The sequence below is a fragment of the Takifugu flavidus genome, chromosome 12, assembly GCF_003711565.1.
Source record: "Takifugu flavidus isolate HTHZ2018 chromosome 12, ASM371156v2, whole genome shotgun sequence".
NCBI classification, from domain to species: Eukaryota; Metazoa; Chordata; class Actinopteri; order Tetraodontiformes; family Tetraodontidae; genus Takifugu; species Takifugu flavidus.
The window spans coordinates 10,397,430-10,411,294 of NC_079531.1; the positions used below are offsets into that span (position 1 = coordinate 10,397,430).

The window sequence follows — 13,865 nt, forward strand, 5'->3', positions numbered from 1 at the left end:
TCTGCTCTTTGGGGATTAGACTACCATTGCCATCCAAGGAAAGTTTTCTGTGTCAACTGGACTTCTTGAAGCCTTCTGGATAGAAGATGAAATGTCTTCAAGAGAAGAAAAACAGTCTAGTTGACACAGAAAACCTTCATTGGATAACTATGACCTGAATGATTGAGAATCTACACAGATGACCATAGCCCTGTGCCACTATGATGGAATGCTCTGCTTGACCCAAGCCGTTTTCATCAGAGTCCATAAGAGGTTCAGCCTTCAGACAGTTCTTGTCGAGGTTGTATAGAATCTATTTGGCCCTGTGCTGTTGATGCCCTCGCCCATCGGACTACCAGGCTGACCTCACAGAGTCCAGGTGGAGCAGCATTGAAGAGCATTGAAGTTTCTGCTCGCTTTGGTAAATAGCCTGGTGATCCCAGACCCTTGAACCTTTTCTGTATCACTGTAACTTTCGTGGTCATACAAAGATGACCTTAGAGTACATATAAAGGGAGATGCACCTGAATAGTGACTTAGAACAAAACACACAATCAGATGAATGAGTGATCAATCCATTGCAGGACACACACCAGTGGCTCACTCTATCAGGACACATTTGCCTCTAATGAAACTGAAGTTCAAGTTTTTGGACAGTGGGAATAAACTAGGCAATAGCCTCACAGACACCAGCATGGCCTGGAAACCCCACATATTAAGACTATTTATATGAAATAAATGAATGTTGGTTATGCTAATTACATTAGAATACATATGGTTAAAGTGTATTTAGTAAAAGGTGAAATGACTTCTGACAGAAGGAAGAAAAGATAACACAAGTTCAGTTGCCCTGGATTGAAATCAAAGGTATTTGAGTGTAGCAATGAATCTCGTTATATTTTTGTTACCTCTGGCCAAAATTACATCACTAGACTGCGTAAAATTGTATCTACAGAATAATATATATATATGTACAAACTTTATCTTAAAAATGTCTGTTCAGAGAACTTTCAACCAAAAATGTAATATATTTCCAAGAAGAGTTTCCATTAATAAAGGTGGCTGGTCAAGCTATGTGCTAGTAATACTTCACAAGAATATAATATCTGTTTGTTTAAGAATTTGTAAGTCAGTACTTAATGTGCTTTATTGATTTATCTATAGATTTTTCTTTTATTTCATAAATTTTATATTTTATTATTTTAATGAAATGTAGATCGCTGGTAATCATATTTGTGTGTCTTTTTGATTAAATACTTGATTAAACAAACAAACAATCAAAAAAAAGTCGCATTTCTCGATCAGGCGATACGCGGCCGACTCATCTGGCTCGCTGAGTGACGTGTAGGACCACCTCCTTCGACACACACATCAGCAGTAATGGCGGACTTCGACTACTACGACGATCGAGATCGGGCCTATGGAAGCTTCGGCGGCAGCAGAGGGTGAGATGTCCATTGTAACTGACAACTGAGCCATATTTCCTCCAAAAAATGGATCCATTTGACTATAGCTAAATTGGGGTTATGTTCGATGTTAATATCCTCTGCACAAGGGCCAGGCCCCGTTGCTCGGTCTTCACTGTACCCCGAGCTGGCATTCGGGGTAACGGGAAACCGCGTAGAACCTAGCGACACTGGAGCTAACAGGCTAATCATTTGGGCCTTTCTAGTTAACGGAAATGAGCCCACGTTGCGTTAATCCCCCGACTCTCTGCAGAAAACACTTAATAGCTATATTCCACGGGGTTTTGGCTTGTAGAGACTTCCTTGTTCGTTTCGGAACAGGAGGCTCCAGTCTTACGAACTAGTGGCGGAGGTGCAGCTGCAGATTGCCCGCATGGCTGCATCGCATGGTCACACACCTTTCTAAACTGTTTTTCTAAAATTGTGCTAGTTACATGGATAATTGATCTACGTTGTAATGCAAAACATATTTGAAAAGTTGCAACATTTGGTAGGGGTCTTGATAACCAATAAATTCAGATGATTCATCGTTCATGTTAGAATGAATCCTTCATCACCATTAAAACAATCCCGTAATAAATGTCACATTCTCTGATCGCCGATGCTGCTGCAAATGAAGCGAGCCCTTTAGTTGCAATTAAATTTTGTACAGATTGTGTGTGACGCCATTTACTGAAACGACATCTTCGGTAGAAAAACCTCAGATATCTGTTCTAAACAAAGGCCGTTTAAGGGTTCTGCTAAACAGCTTCACATTTGTAGATTGTTAGGAAAAAAAAGTGTTGTTGCAATTTCTGCCCTCATTTTTTGGTCTCGTTTGTTCACATACTTGGACTATTGCCTCAACAGTTTCACGCACTTTTTCGTTCTTTCTCTCAGCTGCAACCTTGATCTGCAACAAATCTCAATTCATTCACCTTCATTCCATTAGTATCGACCCAGCAACCAAGCATACTGGTTTCACCTGAACACCTGCATTTATGTCTCACATGTGAGACCTCATCTCACTTTTAACTAATTTTACCCTTTTCTGATTACAAAGGGAATTTTGTTCATTAAAGCATATTTAGTTTGATTTTGTAAAGAATGATAGCATTGCTCTATAGAGGGAAAAGGCAGCAGGTGTCAATATTATCAGTTATTATCATTATGATGAACTGTGTATTGAAATATACAGTAGCTGCCCTGTTTTGGGGGTGTTTTTTTCATGAACAGTATTATTAATGTTGTTGTTTATATACGAAATCCTATGACAATTAAGCGATATATCACTAGGGCATTACATTACATCTGCATTTATATATACATGCAATGAAACACACTCAAATTTTATGATTTATAACTCTAACTCTATTGTTTGGAATTCTTAGCTGGACACAGATTCCTAATAAAAAGACACATTATTTTTGCTCTCTTTATGTTTTTCTTCCCCATAAGCCCCCGCCCTGGAGCTGCTACCTCTGGAGGTCCCAGGAAGCAGAAGGAGCTGCCGTCAGAGCCGCCATTCACTGCTTATGTAGGAAACCTGCCTTTTAAAACGGTGCAGGGGGACATTGACCAAATCTTCAAAGAACTCAACATCCGCAGCATCCGATTGGTCAGAGACAAAGAAACAGACAGGTTCAAAGGTGCGTTCATTAAGAACAAAGCATTCATAACCTAGAGCCACTCACCCATTTAAGGGCCAAGTCAAAATATTACACACTGTGGGCTGGATTTCCTGCCCAGCCAGATCTGTTCAGTAGACTGCAGACAGGAATAAAGTTCTGAAAGTTTTAAAGTGTGTGTGTGTATGTGTATATATATATATATATAAAATATATATACACACACACAAGCACACACACACATATATATGTATGTATATGTATATATATGTATATATATGTATATATGTATATATATATGTATATATATGTGTATATACATATGTATATATATATATATATATATGTATATATATATATATTATATATATATATATCAGGAAATTATAGTTTTTTTTATAATATTATTCTCATGCACATCTGATGGCTTATACATTAGTATTTTGTTTAAATTGTTGGTATTTCTAAATACAGTGGAATATTATTGTAATCTGGGCAGAATTCTGAGTCCATTAAATGTCATCACATTAACTTTCTTTCCCTGCCTGGGTCTTTTTCAGGTTTTTATGTATGTATGTATGTATGTATGTATGTATGAATGAATGAATGAATGAATGAAATAAAAAAAAATAAAGTTCTATTGGCTCTGGCCAAATGGAATGAAAATGTGAAACCAGTAAGGTCAGACTTCACGTTTAGTATTCTGCTTAGATTTCAACTTTTTTTATTTATTGGTGTACCGGCAATCATGGCACAACACATGTGGTGAGCTCCATATCTGATTATATCAACTGAGCCAGTGGAGCTCACCACATGTGTTGTGTCATGATTGCCGGTACACCAATAAATAAAAAAAGTTGAAATCTAAGCAGAATACTAAACGTGAAGTCTGACCTTACTGGTTTCACATTTTCATTCCATTTGTCCAGAGCCAATAGAACTTTATTTTTGTACTTGTAAAGGAAATTATAGTTTTTTTTATAATATTATTCTCATGCACATCTGATGGCTTATACATTAGTATTTTGTTTAAATTGTTGGTATTTCTAAATACAGTGGAATATTATTGTAATCTGGGCAGAATTCTGAGTCCATTAAATGTCATCACATTAACTTTCTTTCCCTGCCTGGGTCTTTTTCAGGTTTTTGTTATGTTGAATTCGAAGATCTGGAGTCTCTAAAAGAAGCATTGACATATGATGGTGCAGTAAGTGAAGCGTGGGGGGTGACTTCTTTGTGAACAACAGAACACCATGCAAATTCAATGTAGACATGTTTGAGACTCTAGTACAAAAAATGAATAAAATCCTGGATGATTTTAAAATTCCAGGCACATTTCTAAGTTTGAAAAAAAGAGTTGTTCAGGCCAAAAAGGAGAGCTGGTCACCCTAGACATTACCATAATTGTGATTAAACTTTAAATATTCAATCACTAGCTGGGAAAATCAGGTCAGATTACAAGTTGTTAGTGGATAATAACGTGCCATTTTTCACTGTTGGTAAAAACGTAACAAACACATTTCGCATGTAGATAATCCTGATGCATGTTAAGAAAAGTAAAAGTAATTATGTGACCCGTCACCTATTCAGTCGACTGTGTCAAAGTTGCCCCGCCCCTAAACCTGTTTATGTGCTTTCCTGTTGACAATGTATGGAATGAGCTGGAGTGAATTATCTGTATAATTTGATTAAAATATTGTAGTGATTCATTTGGCTCTTCCATCTGCCAACACTGGTAGAGGCAATGTTGTTTTCTATAGGGAATCTAATATATTCTGTTTCTCTTGAATGATTGAGTTGTCTTTCTGTTGTTTAAAATCACTAGCAAGGTCTTCCTTGAGTTGCTTCTATGTGTTTTCCAAATGGGTTATTAATTTCCTTCACACAAAAAACACTTCTGACTGTACTGAAGACATAATCTGGAAACACTTTGATGATATATTTAAATTAGTTTTGCTCATTAGTCATTGTATTTGTGTGCAGCTCCTAGAAGACAGGTCGCTGAGGGTTGACATTGCAGAGGGACGAAGACAGGAACGAGGAGGTGGTGGCAGTGGCGGATTTGGATATAGGAAAGATGATGCAAAAGGTACGAATATGGAATACACCACCTGGTATGTATAGATCTAAATTTTGTATTTCTATGGACCAAAAATGTAAGGCTTTTTTAAAACCTAGATAGGTGAACTCATTGTTTTTGGATAAGTATCCTTCAGGTCAGGATATCAGTGAAACATACATACATATAGGCATATATGCACGCATACACATACATACAAGTGTACATACAACATTCTACTCGTTTGGACAACTTTTCCACAATTTAAAACATGCTCTTACTAAAATCAACAAAACTAATCCAAAATAACAAATCAAAGCCAATAATAGAAAAAATTTCACATTGATCCTAAATATTATTTCAGTGTTTGGAAAAACACAACATCCCATTGATCGGTATAAAACCAAAACCATGATGACAATACTGCACTGCCCTCATGTGGCTATTTTTCAATTGTTCTAGACAGGGTTTCAAATTCTATATATGAAATTTTTGAATCATGGCACATGTGCATTTGATTTCTCCTACCTGAAGTTTTTATCATAACAGACAGGTATCTGTAGGTGTACTTGTGAAACTGAACAAATTATTCTGGGCAACATTGTGGTTCTGCTAAAGCCTGGGCACTAAACTGAGAAGTGGAGGATTTCCTATTCAAGTTCCTGTGCATCCAAATCATGGAAGGTGTTCTGGTAGTAAGGGGAGGTGCCAGAACAGAGCCCTCAGAGCAACACTGATGTACCCTTGAGCAGGCAACAAATCCCCAAATGTTCACATAGGGCCCTGAATTGAGCTTGCAACTCATCCAAGGCCTGTCATCACCCATATGCAGCTGAGAGGCTCCAGCACTGTCACCATGACCTGGAACGGGATTTAGCGGTCACCTTAAAGAAAGAGCACTCTTTGTCTGTCAGTCCTTGTCATCATCCTCATATGTCAGTTCTCACCTGAATGTTTAATCACAACTGTAAAATATTGTACAGTACAGGACACAATACAGGCCAAAAGTTTGGATACACCTTCTCATTCAATATGTTTTCTTCATTTTCATGACTATTTTCATTGTAGTTTCTCCAAAGTAGTTTTCTGTTTCAACTGGACTGTTTTTCACTGAAGGCATGAAAATGATGAACACATGTGGGATTATGTACTTAACAAAAAAGTGTTAGATAGCTGAAAACATGTCTTATATTCTAGTTTCTTCAAAGTAGCCAACCTTTGCTTTTCTCATAGTGCTGCAAACCCTTGGTCTCTCAATGAGCTGGTTTTCACATCACAGGTGTGCCTTGTCAGGTTTACTTAGTGGAATTTCTTGCCTTATTAATGGGGTTGGCCATATTGGACAACTGTTAGAATTCGTATTATGGCAAAAACCATTAGCTAAATAAAGAGAAATCAGTGGCCAACATTACTTTAAGTACTTAAGGTCAATCAGTCCGGATAAAGCATTGACTGAGAAGCTCAGTCAAAGAGAAGATTTCTGTCTGCAGGTGGGGCCCTGCCATGTTTCTGAAATTTTCTTCTTCACTGCCTCTAACATCCATCCTCTTGATTGGTTATTGGACACCTACACTCTGCTTCTTCCTGATCCTTAAAGGAGATCTGGGCTTCTTGCAGTTTCCTATCCTATCCTTGATAGTTTCCTATCCAGTCACCTGCCAGCACCTCCTCTCCGTGTTAAAGTCCCACTGTCCTCTGCAGGAAAAGGAGGTAGTCGAGGATCTGCCAAAGGAGCAGGAGGAGGAGGACGTGACAACCGTGAGGACTTCGACCAGCCAGGAGGAGGTGGGGTTAGAAAGATGAGAAGGAGATTGCGGCTGATCAATCATACTGGGCATTCATTTCTGTGCTAGTGTTAACCACACAGATGTGTTGATTTGAACTTTAATTCAGGTAACCTGAAGAATACTGTGTGTTCTGATATTTTAACTTCTTGCTTATATATGGCTGGCACATGTGTTGAAGCATTAGCTCAAGGCTCTCAGTATGAACTAATCACACTTTGCATCCTGTGGTGGAGATCTTGTAGTGTTCCTCCTTTAAGCAACATAATAGATTTCAATGCTGCAGTTATGGACTTGTCACTCTAATGTGCTGTGGTTGGGTTGTATTTTCAGACAGTTTTGAGTGACCAAAGACAGTTTAGGTTTACTGTTTTTGGATAAATTATTAAAAATATTAGTTGGGTTCATTGAAAGTTTTCCTGTCTGTCGTTTAGGTGGCCAAACAGCCACCGCCTGTTGTCGGGGACTCTCTGTCCAGAGGTGATGGATGTGGGCGGAGCCAAATTCAATGGTGATTCTGATGACTTAAGAATTCTGGCAATATTCTTGCTTTCAGAGAGGCTCAGTAATATATTTTCCAGAAACATGGCACATGAGAGCCACTGCCATATGCTCAAAGTACAATGGCAGATAGATTAGAGTGACTAGATATAATGGGCAACACTCTAATTCAAATGATGATGTAGCTGTCGTGTGATGAATTATTGATACATCAGTGCAGTAATTCAGAGATATAGAAAACAAATTACAATTAAATTTAGATATGTCAATTATCACTGACCATACTGACTGCTTAGTAAATATTCATAACTGAGCAGTCTCACCATGAAGTCACTGACCAAATCCATTCTTACAAACTGCTTTTTTACATTCCAGGATGTAATACGATAAGTTTCATTGCACATGTTGTTGTGGTTGGCATGTTTGCCTCTCGGCCAGAAGGTTGTAGGTTTGATTCTCATCTACATTTATCCTTTGACTTAGTATGCTGTCCCTCTGTCTGTGTGGGTTTTCTTCCGGGTTCTCTGGTTTTCAGCAGGTCAGGCCTAACCCTATAACAATAGATATCTTCCTTGTATGTAGTTAGGACCCTAACCCTTAAATATAAATTAATGAGTCTCCATTAACATATCATTAGCTGCTGTGGATAAAAGTCCACATAACAGGCAACTCCCAAGTTAATAGCTGAAAGATGATGTTGATTTTCAGTGTGCTTATATTTTTGGCCTTCTAGTAGAGATGCACAGTCCCATAGAAGCTGTCAGCAGCATTCTGATCTACTGTCTTATTTGTTTCAGGTCCTCATCTGACCTATCTAAAACCTTATCCCTTTTTCTCAGTTCTAATCTAAATTTCAAAGGTAAAAGGATACATTGTCTCAACACTAATGATTCTATCTCCTTTGTTCAGGTTATCATACCTGATGGACATCTGCAGAATATGAATGTCAATGAGCATTTATCTGAGTTTTCAAGGCACTTCACTATGTGGGTTGCGTGGTTTTTCTGTGGCTGAAGTCTTTGTGTCCTCTTTACCATCTCAATTTATGTTCAGCTTTGATGTATATGAAGGGAATATGTCAAATCTCCTGATAGTTACTGTTGTGGTCTTGCAAGAGGTTTCTGTTTGAAATGTTGAATTGGCAGGTGACATTATAAAGACATTGACAAAAGCATTCTTATATGCTTATAACGTTCTAATCTTATTTGTATTTATTTATTCTGTTTCTATACTTTGTATAGGTTGCTACTACAATTCAATTTCCCTACGGGGATGAATAAAGTACATCTTAATAGTTCTATTAGTAATTACAATAATAAGACTTTATTAATTCCATGGAGTGTGAGTGATTGTTTATACACTTTGGTTGTTACACACAAGTATACATGAACATATATGAACAAATGTTTTTTAGGAAGATGTGTCAGCTGGCATCGACGGGCACTCTGAGCATTTGGGGGTTTAAGACTTGCTCAAGGGTAACCTTGGCAGTGCTTAAAAAATATCCTGGCACTTCTGCAACTGGGCTTGAACTGAAAACCCTCCCACACCCAGACCAGTACCTTACAGGCTGATCTACCGCCTCATTATCCGTATAGTGTTAGCTGTTGCTAGCCTATTGTGGATACTGATAAACTCAATGGTAACAACAATAATTTAAAAAATAGCTGTTCAAGCTATGTGCAAGGAACTTGTGAAACTAACCTCAGTTCGTCTGTGAATGAAGTGGGGTTTGTAAAAATACCAAACTTTCCAGCAACCTCGAATTATTCGGCTCTTCAGAACTGCTTTCCACTGAATGCTAAGATAAACTGCTAAATAGCATGTCCTTTGGAAACTGCTAGGTTCTTCCTTGTCTTATTTCCATATTAGTCTTTTTAACCCATCAGTTCTTCAGTGCCAAGACTTTCATTACTCTCCTGTTCATTATTGACTTGTTTTAGGCTCGAAGTCTCTTGAAGGTGACAGTACTAACAGTCCATGTTTCTGCACCTATAGGTTATAGAGATGATGATTATATGGGAGGGCGAAGTCGAGGTGGCGGCACAGGTGCTGGTCGTCCCAGTGACAGGAGGGGTGCAGGTCCAGGTCGTTACAGAGAAGGACCCCCACGTGGGGGAACAGACTTCAGGGAACCCTCTGAAGGTGACATCACTTCTTCTTTTTTAAAGTGATATTGAAGCAAAAAGCTATTAAAATGTAAAGTTGATACTGCACACGTGTTTTCTGCAGGGTGTGTCAACTCAAACACAATAAAAAGGAATACAATGAAAATGTCGACCTATCCCACAGCAATGCTAAGCTTGACTATAACTCAGCCCACACGTGTCTTTTCACTTATCTGGAGCCGGATTGGGAAGGCAGTAACCTAAGCAGAGAGGTCCAGTCTTCCTCTCCCCGGCCGCTTTGTTCCGTTCTTCCAGTGGGGATCCCCAGGTCCCAAACCAGCTGAGAGGCTCTCTCTGGGGAGACAGAATTTCAGGATGTGTCCTGGGTGCAAAAGGGTCTGTGTTGGTGGTCAGGATTGAGCATTTTGTGGTTGTCTTGACTCATCAGGTCACACTCTTCAATCCCTACTGAATCGGGGCCATTATGTACAGTTGGAGTGCCCTCTCCAGTTCCTGGATCCTGCCCCAAGTGGAGAAAATCAAATATATCGGGATCAGAAAGCTCAACTTTTTCTTCAAGTGGCAGAGAATAATCCTCTTTAGGGTATTTGGGCTCTCCCTTAGAGTGAAGGTGAAAAGGTCAGTCATCTAGAAGGGTCTCTGAGCTAATGCACCTTCTTGATGAGGTTTTTAGGTCACATGTCAACAGGAGGTCACTTTAATACACACAACTCTTCCCACTACATGAAGATAAATGGTTGTATTCACACTCTCACTGTTATTGAAGAATGTAGGGATATTGGGCTGGTACCAAAATGTACTCTGATGCACCTTGGAGGCCTGTACTGGCACCCCATTAGCAGGTGGGGTAAGATATTTATTAAGTGGGTGTATGGAGTCATGTTCTGTAGCAATTAAAAGTGCTTAATGGCTTTGTCTTTGCATTCACTGAGAGTGGTTGTGGAAAGATGAGACCAGTGTTGGTCAATTTTTTTGAGAGAATGACTTACACCAGTAACAAATAGGAACATGATTTTTTTTCTGATGAAGGAGCTGGTAATCCATTTAAAACCTTAAAAACAAGCAATGGAAATCATAACATTAATTTTAATGACTTAAATATTTAAGTCATGTCTAAACTGAACTGGCAGTGAGTTTGAGGAATTAGTGTCTTGTCTAGAATAACAATAAGTCATTGAGAAATAGTGATTTGTTTTTTGAGCTTTTAAATTGAATTTGACTGACTGTACGACACATATAATGTAATGACTTTATTTCTTATAGAGGAGCGTGCGCAGCGACCTCGACTGCAGCTGAAGCCTCGAACTGTGGCTGAGCCGCTTAACCAGGTGGCCAACCCAAATTCGAAAATCTTTGGTGGAGCCAAGCCACGGGAGGAGATCATCAAGGATAAAGAATAAGACTGTGGGCCGTGAGGCTAGGGAGGAAGGGTTTGGGACGGTCAGCAGTGAACAGATGGAGAACTTTAACAAGGAAACAAAGAAATGCCACAGTTAGCATTCCTTCCTGACAGCCAACGATTGAGTGGACACCACCCTCTTCTTCGTCTTCTACTTCCTGTTTGAGTTCCTTTCAGCAGAATATTTATTCGTAGTCAAAATATACACAACACACTGGTGACTACCTTTAAACACAAATGAGCAGCTTGTTGATGCATGCCTGAGATTTTCCCCGCCCCATTTTACCATAGCTTATTGTGATGTCACCCCTGCATTGTCCCATGACCCTTTCTCTATATTCCTTTTTCACCCACCACATTGTCCCCTGGGAAGAAGCCAGAGGAAGTAATTCAGCCGCTGCTATACTCCACTTCCGGTTGGTTCATTGCAGGGTTTTTTTGTCATTGAATCTGACAGTGCCACACTTTCACCAGTCATGGTGCATCTTTGTTTTAATCATTTTCTTATCTGGTCGGTTTATGCTTGTCAAATTTGTGGCTCACAAGAAGCTCCACCCCTCAGTCACAGGTAGCCAGTAAAACACCCGTGTGCTGCCATGAGTGTTGGATCTGTCATGTTAATCCGCTGGGGATGTCATTGTATCTCTGTTGCTGGCTTGTGAACAGAAAAGGGGAGATTATTTTTAAAATTATTTCTCCATTTTGAAAGTAGAATAACCTGTGTACTCAGTAGACAAACCACATGCCCAAATGGTTGGTTGGGTAAAAGAAAATAGGGGTTTAGCTTTGTTTAATTTGTCCAGCAAATGTCAAATCAGATTTAAAAATTAATTCTGGCTGTATTCAGTTTCAAAACAAAAACATCAAAGGTTTACAAAGGTGATAAAGGTGGTAAATCTATTTTTAATTTTTCTACTCCATGTTTTCTGTCCTTTGGGAATAATGGCAGAGAAATGGACTGGTGATAAATCTTGTTTTATCCTTTAAATTGTACCCATTTTTACTTGGATCTCTGTCTTTTCACACCTTTGACTGCAACCTGAGCTAATTCCAAACCATGTGGTGGCGCTAACATCACAATAGAATTTGATGCTTTATTGTAGTTTTTTGTGCTCTTGGTGTTGAAGCCAACTGCCATGTTTATGAAATTGTTTAGAAAAGGAATTTCTGCATGAATCTGTTTCAGACTTGAATGTGTGGGCTAATCTGGTTTCAGGTGATAATGATCCATTGGTTTTTCAGAAAGTCTGCAGCTGACAAACTCTTTGATTTGATCTTTTTTGTACTCCAAAATAAATGTTTTAACATTTTTCCCTTTTCTTTGGTTTTTCACTGTTTATGGCAATAAAATGATCACCAGACATCATTAACATGTCTATTGAGCTTTTTTTAAACAAAAAAAAAAAGTAACATAAATGCTCTGGTAGATTTCATCTTGAATTTATAGTTTAGTACTTCATCTTTTTTTTTAGCTTCAGCACCAGCACACCTTTCCATTCTTGAAGAATCCTCTAACTCTGTAAGATCTTATTGATCAGCCTAGTCCAAAACTTCATAGCAACCTCCCCCAAGTGCTTCCATACCATACCAGGTATATCATGACTGCCTGACTTCCTACTCTTTGTCTTCTTCAATGTCCTCCTAACTTCACCCTTGAAAAGGTGACTTGATAATCCACAATTTTACTGGCTACAGCTGGAGAGATGGCCCTCTCTTTCCTGTCCACATTGTACCTGCAGTTTCTGGACAATTAGCTTGGGGGCTCCTTATAGAAGGGTCTGGTTCTTTTCCTCTTTTGCTCCGTGGCTTTGAGGCACATCCAATTTGTGGCAGTCTTACTCCTGTGTGTGTATTACCCACCTGTTGGAGGTTAGTGCAGTGGCTGAAGTGTTAGCGCTTCACTTTGTATTTGGTATGCTAGATGGTCTTATTGATGTTTATAGGCTCACAGCTGACTCTATAGGGTAACCATGTGATTAGAAGATGTGCTCTGTATGTTCCTCAGATGCAGCCAAAAAATCCTGATGGTACAGTATGTAAACTCTGTAAACTGACCTCCTTTTCTCCTCCCTCATGTCTTACGGAGGCTCTCTACTGCTTTGCCTGATAATATCAACTGTTTAAACCACTTGGCTGTCTGCCAAAGCTAGCTGAATCCCAGCATCCTAGGTTCACCATTAAGATGCTATCTTGGTTCACACCCTGGTCATTTCTTGCCTTGATTACTGTAAGTTTGTTGTTTTTGGTTTACTTGACAAATACTGTACACCCATTAACTTTACCTGGTTTAAAATTCTGCCGTTATTATCAAAACCCCTTCCACTTGCTACATCACACTCGTCCTTCTAGTGTGTGACATGAATTAAAGTTAAAACTTCAAACAACACAAAAATGAAGATATAGATAGAAAAAACAAATTGGATAATCACAATAGAATCCATTCAATAAGGGAACACAAGTAGAATGAGAAAGCCAAAATGAAAACACAAATTGGTTAAAGCAAAGGAAGACACCCACAAAGATGGGAAAGAACCAAAAAGAAAGTATAGGTAAATCAGTTCAATGCAAATACAAATTTTATAAAAGGGGAAATGAAAAAGCAAAAGGGACAAATAGTGTGTTATAGGTCCAAACAGGCACACATACTCGTTTTGACCAGCTTGCCCAAGGAAGGCCAGTGAAGGTTGAAACATAGCACTGTGCTGACGGTTAGAGTTAGGATTAAGAGCCTTTTTGAACCCCCACCTTTTTAGGGTGGTAGACAACTATTGTTATGACTATGGGATTAAGCCTCTCTAAGAGGACCGTGTATTGCTTTCCCCAGGGCTAACTGTGACCCAAAACCTCTAAACTCAACCTCAAAACCATCTAACCCTCAAACAGTCCTTTGATGTAAGAACCGGGCAATATGTCTTCACTTTGTTAGAAGTATTTTGTACTC

The 13,865-nt window shown here is 38.9% G+C and overlaps 1 protein-coding gene and 1 long non-coding RNA gene across 3 annotated transcripts; both read left to right on the forward strand.

Moving 5' to 3' along the window:
• The first annotated feature begins 1,275 nt into the window (after positions 1-1,275).
• eif4h (eukaryotic translation initiation factor 4h) lies at positions 1,276-12,294 on the forward strand. 2 transcript variants are annotated; one of them, XM_057050240.1, is made up of 7 exons: positions 1,276-1,424; positions 2,883-3,073; positions 4,195-4,259; positions 5,036-5,141; positions 6,813-6,896; positions 9,395-9,541; positions 10,789-12,294. In XM_057050240.1, the coding sequence occupies exons 1-7, from the start codon at positions 1,360-1,362 to the stop codon at positions 10,923-10,925; spliced, it is 795 nt and encodes a 264-aa protein (XP_056906220.1). In that variant the 5' UTR covers positions 1,276-1,359; the 3' UTR covers positions 10,926-12,294. The 2 variants fall into 2 exon arrangements, with proteins under 2 accessions (XP_056906220.1, XP_056906221.1); XM_057050241.1 differs by lacking the exon at positions 6,813-6,896.
• LOC130535271 (uncharacterized) lies at positions 9,548-10,436 on the forward strand. The gene is made up of 2 exons (XR_008953076.1): positions 9,548-9,990; positions 10,035-10,436. It is a non-coding gene; the product is annotated as an uncharacterized LOC130535271 (long non-coding RNA).
• Positions 12,295-13,865: the final 1,571 nt, after the last annotated feature.

Coding starts and splice junctions, on each gene's coding strand:
- eif4h (XM_057050240.1), top strand. CDS start 1,360: ATGGCGGACTTCGACTACTACGACGATCGAGATCGGGCCTATGGAAGC. Junction 5,142..6,812: donor TAGGAAAGATGATGCAAAAG/GTACGAATATGG, acceptor TGTCCTCTGCAG/GAAAAGGAGGTAGTCGAGGA. Junction 9,542..10,788: donor CTTCAGGGAACCCTCTGAAG/GTGACATCACTT, acceptor TATTTCTTATAG/AGGAGCGTGCGCAGCGACCT.